This window comes from Genypterus blacodes, unplaced genomic scaffold (genome assembly GCF_046128005.1).
Source record: "Genypterus blacodes isolate CSIRO-AG114 ecotype Tasmania unplaced genomic scaffold, CSIRO-AGI_Gbla_v1 ptg000040l_1, whole genome shotgun sequence".
NCBI lineage: Eukaryota > Metazoa > Chordata > Actinopteri > Ophidiiformes > Ophidiidae > Genypterus > Genypterus blacodes.
The window spans coordinates 1,812,524-1,822,456 of record NW_027466853.1 but is presented as its reverse complement, the minus strand read 5'-3'; the positions used below and the strand labels follow the sequence as shown (position 1 = coordinate 1,822,456).

Sequence of the window (9,933 nt, the reverse complement as noted above, 5' to 3'; positions counted from 1 at the left end):
GATGAGGTTTGAGGGAAAGCACAAATTCTTCAAACAAGTAATTCGTGGAGCCTACAATTTCAAAAATGTTCCTCTGACTTTGGCTCATAGACATCAGAAGATGATGGCTTACCATTTAGATTCTGATTCATGTTTTAAACCAGCATTGGAATTGAGCAAAGTGAAGAGTGTCATGGTTTCTTCCTTTCCAGATAGCATGCAGTAGCATTTGTTGGCAAAATCACCACAAAATACAATCCTTGCAGCATCATCTGTTACTATAGACGGAATTAAGTTTGCAGCTGACATGGTGGTGTCTGTTGGTTCATTGGCAGGCCTTCCAGAATTTCGGCAGATTCAGCAGCTTTTGGCTGTGGATACCAACATTTTGTTCATTTGTAGACAGATGTTTGCATGGTATCATGAACACCTCAGAGCTTATGAAGTCATCAAAAGTAGCTCAAGCTTGCTTGTAACAGAGTTAAAAGACTTCAATGATATCTTTCCCCTCTCTGCCTACAGAGTGAAAGGCCAGCTCTTTGTTACCCTGAAGCGTTACATTTTGTGCTGATGTCATATTTCATTCTTTCAGAACCATGGACCAGTCCTGGCCAGTGAGGGTAGTGGTTGGCTAAAATGACATCCGAAAAGTAACGTTCCATGACAGACCTAATAATCTCGAAGAACTCATAAACGAATTAAAGAAACGATTGAGTCTGCAGTATGACTTCATGCTTCACTATGAAGACCCAGAGTTTAACTATGCTGTTTGCAACCTCACAGACATGAGTGACTTGCCTGATAGACCAACACTGAAGATTGTCTCTCTCGATAATGTAATGTCATCTTCTGCCAGTACATTATCTTCAGGTGAACTGTCTACAGCTAATTCGTCTGACACTGAAATACTGCCACACGCTGAGAGGACCTCATCACTGACCTCACGTGACCCATGGCCTTCTACATTCGAGGTGCCATATTTCTCTGTGGATGTTGAATATAGGCTGAGACAGGGAAACCTAATTTATGTGAGAGATGGCACACGCATGTCGGTTTCAAGAGACATCAAGCATGAAATTCTGCAGAAGCTATCTGAGGAGATGTACAAGTTCTTGGCTTACCCACAAGATGAACACTTCACCATAGTTGCTGAGGCACTGATTGGTAAGCACCCTTGCCTTGCTGAAGCAGGATCAACCACAGGTTGCTATGGATGGAAGAATAGTCTAAAATTCAAAATGGGTGGAATTGCAGATGTGTCAGTCAACAAGAGAACACGGCAAAACACAGATAGTGTGCCACCTGGAAAAAACCTAAAGAGACCTAGTAGAAGTGAGATAAACTTCCGGACAAATTTTCCCCAGGGTCAGGATGCATCATCACTTGAAAGCGTTAGACAAGTGCTTGAAATTGAAATGAAGAAAAGGTCACCAAATGCAGTGCATGTGAATCATCTGATGAGCCAGACCTTCTCATTGAGACGAAAAGAAATTGTAGAAGACCAGCCTTCTGTGAAACTGATGTTGGAACGCTGGCCAGCTCTCTTCAGAAAAAAACAGGTAAGCAAACAAGTATATTAAATAAATACATGATAAACATCCACCAAGATATTGTGGTCATTTCTTAACTTTGTACAAAATATTGTGTTTGTGTTCTGTTTTGTCTTTGAAGGTTTTTGCAGAATTCACAAGAGTAGCAAGCAAAGATCTTGAGCGAGACTTTTTTGAGTCCTTGGACCGCCATACCCCACGACTCCTTGAGATCTTCAAATCCAAACAGGGAAATGTTGGCAGGACACTTACAGAGATCGTTGCACAGATTGAAACAAGGGTAAGCATTTCTTCTGATTACTATTGCGTAAAAGCAGGAAAATGTGCAGTCTTCTTTTCTGACAGTTTTCCAGTCACACACACACACACACCTCCTCCTTTTCCAACCCCATCTGACTTTTGTCTTTATGATAGGCAAAGCTAACCAGCTAAACAGCCTCATAATTACTGTACAGACAGTATGTAAGTTTTGCTCTTTTTCTCCCCCCCTGGCAGACCAATGATGTCATAGCCATGAGGACTGCTGTCCTGCGATGCCTCCCGGTTTTTCTCGGTGATGATGGGAGTGATTTCTTCGAAGTCTGCTTCGTAAGTATTCCCTTATTTGGTTTGTTGAAGGTTCTGCACCGCAAAGACAAAATCTTAACCTCATTTTCTTTATGCAGGATTCGGATGCCACTGTGGATTTCACACAGGTTCCTGTTGGAGTAGTGACTGTTATACCTGAAGAGAGTCAGCAGCCACGTCCAAATGCCCTGCACCTTGAACCATCCAGCATTGGTATCATACTGGAAGGTAATCTCGTCGTGGATGACATTGAAAGCCACGCGCAAGCTATTTGCCTCATATTTGGACTAATCTATGCTCTTCATCTAGATTATCCCAAAAGTCTTAAGAACACCTTTGACTTCATTCAGAGGGGGATGTCTCAACCTAGGTGTAGGTAACCTGAGGCCAAAACTACAGAGCTTGAAAAATGCGCTTTTGCAGTAGATGGCTGTGCTGTTTATGCAGGCACAGGCCACCCTGCTGCTTATTCACATCAACACACAGCCTGTTTGCCTTTTGATTTGCGTATTTACCATACTTAAGTTTATTAATTCTACTTTTATTACATATAGCAAGGCGCAGACACTGAAAGTTTGCTGTTCCCCCTATTTTGAAGGTCAGTCAGACAGACAGACAGACAAACTGCTCGTCCTCTCCCGCTATCTGAATGATATCATTTAGCCATTGGCTACTGGAGCTAAGTCCCTATTAGCCTCTTTTATTAGCAGTAATTACACTTGAGACAGCAGCCAGCTGTTTGTACTTTGCAGCTTTACCTCCAGTTTGTGTTGATTTTCTGTGTGTGTGTGTGTTTAAGGATGAATGTGCGGTTTTCAGGTGGTCTCCATTCACAGGCTCAGATCACGATAACAAACATCCCATGTGGAGTCGGAGTAGAGACCAAAGCTCTGTGTTTTTGTTTCCTTGGCTTTGGGTTTGTGAAGCACAGCAGTGAGGGCATCAATGCTCCAGCTGAGTCATGCTCTCCTCTTGGAAATACTTGACCCTTCTTGTTTGGCCACAAACATAAGTGAGAAGTAGGATGTTGAGCTCATGTAGGTTATGTGATATAGTTCAGTTTAGTTTGTAAGTTGACTGAAGCTTGTGCCATAGAACCCTGTTCAAAGTCAGTAAGAAAGATTTAGTTTTCATATTTCTATATTTTTTTAAAAGATTATTTTATTTTATATTATATATTTTATTTTATAGCTGATATCTTTTTTTTTTGATTGTATAATTTAATTGCATTTTTACATTTATAACACTGACCTGGGTTTAAGAAGCTCATGGCAATTTTGTTGAAATAAACAATAATCCTGCAAACTAATCATTCTTTGTTGTGCTTACTTTATTTATTTAAGGCAATCGGTTTCCTAGATTCTATTGAGTTAACACAACTGTTCAGTTAAGTCAGACTCACTTGTTTTACTTAAGTTGGTAACACTTAGAAAGAAAAATGAATTTCACTTGCCATTTTTAAGTTGGAACAACTTTACCAAATTAAGTAAATACAACAAAAGTTAAAGTAAACTCAACTAGAACATACAAAGTAAACATAACTTGAGACTTATAATTATGTTTACTCACCTTTTTCAAGGCAATCTGTTTCCTGGATTTTTTTAAGTAAGATCAACAAATCAGATTTTAGAGTGTGGCACTATTACAATGAAAAATTAAAAATCTGGTATTGTATCTTTTTTTTCCACATTTGTGGACAGAGCAACAGCCCTATACATCTTTCTTATCTGCTATTTTCAGCGGGAATATGAAGTCAAATCTGAATTTAGCATGTGAGGATGCGGTGCTCCGGTTTGTGTTCCTCCCACTGGCAAAAGAGAGCAAAAGATGAATGAAGCCTTTTCCGTGGGCTTTGAGGACAAGCAGGCATGAAGGGGCTTTATCAAAATAACACTGAGAGTGAGTTACATACTAGAGTTTGTCACTTTTGGCCATGCAGGTGTGTAGGTGTGTGTGCTGAATTGTCTCGCAACTCATTACCGTCAACATTTTGATTGACTCCCTGCTGTTCAGGGATGATAGTGGAGTTCATCAAAATTACTGAAGCTTTTTGGAGAGTGTCTACATTTTTAATTATACAATTTGACCAAGACAGAGAGATATTCATATCAAAGCTCCACAGAATGCAACAAGACTGGATTAATAACCCCAAATTCTTATGCGACACAGTGGCACAGCTTTCAACTAAACCTGTAGCCACAGTCAGACCTCAGTTCTTACAAAACGACATCATGGAGTTATGACCAAGGCTGACAATATAAAAGCAGAGATTGACAACTCTACTCCCACTGGGACACAGGTGTCAAACTCAAGGCCCGCAGGCTGAATCTGGCCCGCCACCATGTCATTTTATGAAGCCCGTAAGAACAAAATAAACGTCTATGCTGCTTATAAACGTACATTGTCCATAAACTACATTTCCCACAAAGCATGTCGATTTTGTGACACGCCAAGTGACAGCATCCTGCCACTAAAATGCAGTGTTTCCACATCAGCGTCAGATCAGCGTTTGATGAAGTTGATTTTCCAAGGATAGATTCTCTGATATTTTAGTAAATTATTCCTTCATGTAATCTCCGCCTGTGAACAGCTTACCACTCCTTACGATCTACTGAAATCGGTCTTCTTGATCAATTTGCTCTCCCCAGCTTTACATAGCGGTATCCAAATCGCTCATTTCCAGCTTGGTACTTTTCAGTAAATGCTGCGTGTTTGTTCTGGAAATGTCTTTGAACATTTTGCCTTTTTCCTCTCTTATTTATTATAATTTCTCTTTAATTTCCCTCTGTATAGGAACATTATTATTAATTATTATTATTTATGTCCTGTATTGTTGTCAGTGAAAGCAAATTGTAACTGTCCAGGCAGAGTTAAAGTCTCTGTGTTCCTCCAAGACTTTTTAGGCTAGTGAGTCAGTTCAGTTCACATTTCTACACAGATGTGGAAATGTATGTACATTGAAAATAATTTGTAGATCTTGACAAGTTGTTTTATATATACTATATTGTTATTATTGTTTATTGTTGAATTTGGACTTGTTTACTTAAGAAATTCCTGGTTGTTCATAATATGTTTTGTAAAAAGATAGTTAAATGAAAGTAAACATCTGCAATATAAACACGGATTTCTTTGCACCAAGACAAAGAGAAAACTTGGAGCTTTCCCATTGCATCCATTTATAGGTTATTATGCTAAGATTTTACTGCTCCGGCCCACTTGAGTTTAAATTGGGCTGAATGTGGCACCCGAACTAAAATGAGTTTGACAACCCTGCACTAAGACATCACTATACAGGACAGAGGGACCTCCGTTAGTTGAAAAAGCCTACTTTAGACCCAGACATTCTAAATATTTTTCAGATTAATCTGCCCTCCAAAATTCTTGAGCATCTAGAAGCAGATCAGTTTATGGACTACCTTGCATCAAACAATTTATTTGAGCCGTACCGATCTGGATTCAGGCCCTGACACAGTTCTGAAACCGCTCTGTCTAGTATCAAAAGATTTCTTCATGCTGATACGGATGCTATCTCAGTTAGTGTCCTCCTCGATTTAAGTGCAGCCTTTGAGACTGGGGACCTGAATTCCTAGATTTGCTGACTGGTGATGTTTGTTGCCAGTTTTATGCACTGATATTTCAATGAACGACTCATTCATGTATTCACTGTCAACTCCCCTTTATTGATCTCAGGATTGATAAATTATCTTTTTCAGACACATGCATTTATTACATTACATGCACACACATAATTCAATCCACACACACATCTGAAATTTGGAGACATTGTATGTGATATTGGGTTATAGAAAAAAAGTTGACCTGACTTGACAACAAACTCCTAGCTCTAATCCATTCATGTTTATATTGTTTTAAAATATTGTTTCTATCAGAATTGTTCACTATTGTCTCTGATTGGACAGTATGTGTTATTACCTCCACCTAGGTTGTGACAATGTGAGGTATCTTCCATCCGTGGATGATGAGTTTGTTTGTTTTTATCAGTATTACTCAAACATCCAGAACACATTTTGACAAAACCGTGACTCACTAACATTGGGATATATTTTCACATCCTGACACAATGAAATGAAACAACTGATAGAGTTAAAAGAGATTAGATACTTAGGTACTAAACTGGTGAAGAGATGCCTAGAGTTTAAAATGCACAGTTGATGACATAAAAACATACACAAACGCTGTATAAGTTATGTAGAATATAAATGACATAAGTGACTTCTGTTTGGCCCATAAAACATTACAAAGCATAAAATTCGAACAATTATTAATAATTTGAAAGTTCCTTCAAATCACTCAACATGTAAAACCAGGCAGACTGTTAAACGTCAGACTTGGAATAAGGTTGAACTTCTCAAGATTGCTTGGCTGTCGAAGGAAAGCGAGAAGATCAGGGCCAATGATGTATGTCTGCTCTGCATTGTAATGTGTGGAAACAAAGATTTCTACGATGTGTCTGTTGTTGTTATTGTATCTCACCAACACTCTGTCAGCGTTGCTCAAGGGGTCATGGCGGTTGTAGTCCTTCCGAACTTCATATGGCAGGTCTCCAGCATGTGGAGAATTTAGGTTTCCAATTGTATAGTATCTGTATTGGTTTTTGTCCTTTATCTTTGGAAGTAGAGGCCTATGCCCACGGTTTTTAAATTCATGAAATCCATACTGTCCCCTTATTGGATCACACAAAGCCACCATGTTGTTGTCTACGCAGTTCTGGACATACCACACAAGCAACTTGAGGCCGTGGTGAGGTGGTGGTCGGCCAAAGCCACTCTCCTGGAGCTGTTGTTTGGAGTCGAGGGTTGGCAGAGCTGAGATCACGATGACTGATGACACCAACATGAAATAAAAGAAGAGGTGGATCCCTGTGCCATGTGCCATGTTGAGGTTCTCTATGAAAAAGACTCATTGTTATTAAACATGTATGTGATCACAGACAACTGTTCAATTTTCACAACTTACCTTGTAGAGTAAAAACTGGAGCAAATGACTCAGTAACAGCTCTCTTGTATCTACAGCTTGACTGTGTGGATGAAAAGAATGCTGGGCTCTGTGCTCTCCTTCTGTCTTTCTAATGTGTGTAGACTATAAGTAGCGTACTCATTCTTTTCACCAAAGATATTCCACTTTATGTCTCTATTTGTGAAGAAAGAGGAAGTCTAATCTTGTTCATTTGCATAGACATGCTTCTGCTTTTACTTCCTCTCATGAACATCTGGTGTCAAATGAAATATAGCAGAACAGCAGTCCACATGTCATAAGTATAGAATAATAAGAATAGAATATTTCACTACTACTAATTACTTTATAAACATGAAACCCATGAGAGTTTTGACGTTGCGAACATGTATCCTTGAACCTTGATGAATTCCCCTGAAAAGTGGCTGAGGATATTGCATCTTGTGATGGTGGCGTGCCTCCAATTCTTCATCAGTACAACAGTGATGCAGCAACAATATACATACCTACATATAGACAGCTCAAAAAACTATTTGGGGATTGTATTGCTTTTGCCTCTCCATTGCACCTGTTGTCACTTTCCTTTGCACCAAAGCAGATGAAATTGATTCACAAGCACTTGTACGTCCTAAATGGACAGATTGGTATTTTTTTAAAGGCGATGTATGCATGAATCTGCTTGTATAGGCATAGAAAGTTTTGGTCTAGATAATCTCACTGCCCACATCCCACTGAAGGACAAACACCCACAAATTTTCAGACACTGTACTCAGAAAATGAAAAGATGGAAGCAATATTAGCATTAAGCATATTATCCAACGTGGAATTTGGCTGAGGATATTGCATCTTGTGATGGTGGCGTGCCTCCAATTCTTCATCAGTACAACAGTGATGCAGCAACAATATACATACGTACATATAGACAGCTCAAAAAACTATTTGGGGGTTGTATTGCTTTTGCCTCTCCATTGCACCTGTTGTCACTTTCTTTTCCACCAAAGCAGATGAAATTGATTCACAAGCACTTGTACGTCCTAAATGGACAGACTGGCATTTTTTGAGCAGTGTATGCATGAATCTGCTTGTATAGGCATAGAAAGTTGTGAATTATGAGACAAGTGGTCTAGATAATCTCACTATTGCAGCCCACTGAAGGACAAAAACCCACAAATTTACGGACACTGTACTCAGATAATGAAAAGATGAAAGCAATAAAGGCACATCCGACATATTCTATAATGTATAATCCCCACACAAAACCACAGTTTGAATCTAATTTCCAGTAGTGTGGAACTTCTTTTCTGACCCTATGGGCAATCTAACACTAGCCTTCATTTCCCTACTCTAGCCAAAATAAAGCAATACAGCAATGAGCGCTGAAGCGGTCACCAAGTGGGTCTGATGACAGGCTACTTATCTCTCTTTTATTTGGTACAACCTCTGAAATGGATCAGGAGGGAATGCATCCCTCAATGTTTTTATTGTTGTGCAATAATCCGTATGGTGTCCACCTGCAGCATATTATCCAACGTGGAATGCAGCTGGAGTGACAGAGTGACAATATGACATCATTCAACTGATTTGATAAGCTGAAAAACATGAACTGCCTCACTTTGCCATTTAAGTGGATCCGAAGCGTTCATCCCAACACAACACACACAACCTAACATGAGGGAACTGACCCTGTTAGAGATAAAAGAAAGAGCTCTTGTAAAAAAATATAGCCTACATGCTAGTTAGTGCCTCTTTTGGCCCGTGCTAAAATAATGCGGCACTTGATACCGATACATTGATTCTTTTTTTTTTGGTCTGGGATTGAGACCATATGTGTTAGGAGGCATCATCTTTACTGAAAGGTTTTTGATGTTGAGCCAATTAACCAACGTCAATATTGTAACACTGAGGGGTTCTGGTCCTTCCTCAGAATAATTGACTGTAAACACTCTAGAATCCCTGCAAACACGAATGCTACTAAAATAACTGTACTTCAAAAACCGGATAAGGATCCCACACCACCATCCAGCCTGCTATCTCTCCCAAATACACACGTTAAAATTCTAAACATAGCCTGATCCTCCACAAGGATAGAAACTTTTACTCCACAGATCATTTTATTTATCAAGGGACGACATGCATCAAATGATTTTTCTTACAAAATATCCAAAAAGGAACTATACTATACTAATAAATTACTATACTATACTACACTTAAGTAAGACCAACGTAATGCAAAATGTTGTCACAGTTCAGTCATCCAGCTCTCAGTGTTTTTCAGTTGATCCTGCCTCCGCCCCACTCAGCCTGCCAGCCACACCCACCTCGCCAGTCTTTTCTACTCACCTGTGCACACACCTGCTTCTCATCACATGCAATCAGCCCAGCACATATATTCACCAGCTCCACACTCACTCCTTTGCCAGATTGTTCTTTGCCATGCGAGACTTTCCAGCATACTCCTGCCTGGTACTCCTTCCCGGTACCGACCTTGCCTGTCCCCGATTCCTCTGCTTTGCCTGCCTCCTGACTTCCCAGGTATCCTGACCGCCCGCCTGTTCCTGACTACCCGCCTGCCTGCTCCTTTCTGGTACCTTTGCTGCATCGACTGCCTGCCTGCCCGCTCGACCAAGCGCCGCCTGTCACTGTGTTTCTGTGCTGTCTGCCGGAGTGTCAGTAAAACCGTTGAACTATACCAGTGATTCTGAGTCCTTTGTACTGCAATTGGGTCCATACACCACCCGTTACAAATGTAGGACCTTTAAGTCTCTTAACTTCCTCTGTAGAAAACTTATAAGACTCACTTGACTTCTTCTCTGCATCTCAGGAGTTCATCACTTTGCCTGACTTCCTTGTCTGTGTGTGTGTG

At 40.0% G+C, this 9,933-nt stretch overlaps 1 protein-coding gene across 1 annotated transcript; it reads right to left on the bottom strand.

Moving 5' to 3' along the window:
• Window positions 1-5,762: 5,762 nt before the first annotated feature.
• Window positions 5,763-7,258, bottom strand: LOC142999092 (uncharacterized). The gene is made up of 2 exons (XM_076148511.1): window positions 7,074-7,258; window positions 5,763-7,003 (listed from the first exon to the last, which is right to left on the bottom strand). The coding sequence occupies exon 2, from the start codon at window positions 6,990-6,992 to the stop codon at window positions 6,408-6,410; it is 585 nt and encodes a 194-aa protein (XP_076004626.1). The 5' UTR covers window positions 6,993-7,003; window positions 7,074-7,258; the 3' UTR covers window positions 5,763-6,407.
• Window positions 7,259-9,933: the final 2,675 nt, after the last annotated feature.

Coding starts and splice junctions, on each gene's coding strand:
- LOC142999092 (XM_076148511.1), bottom strand. CDS start 6,992: ATGGCACATGGCACAGGGATCCACCTCTTCTTTTATTTCATGTTGGTG.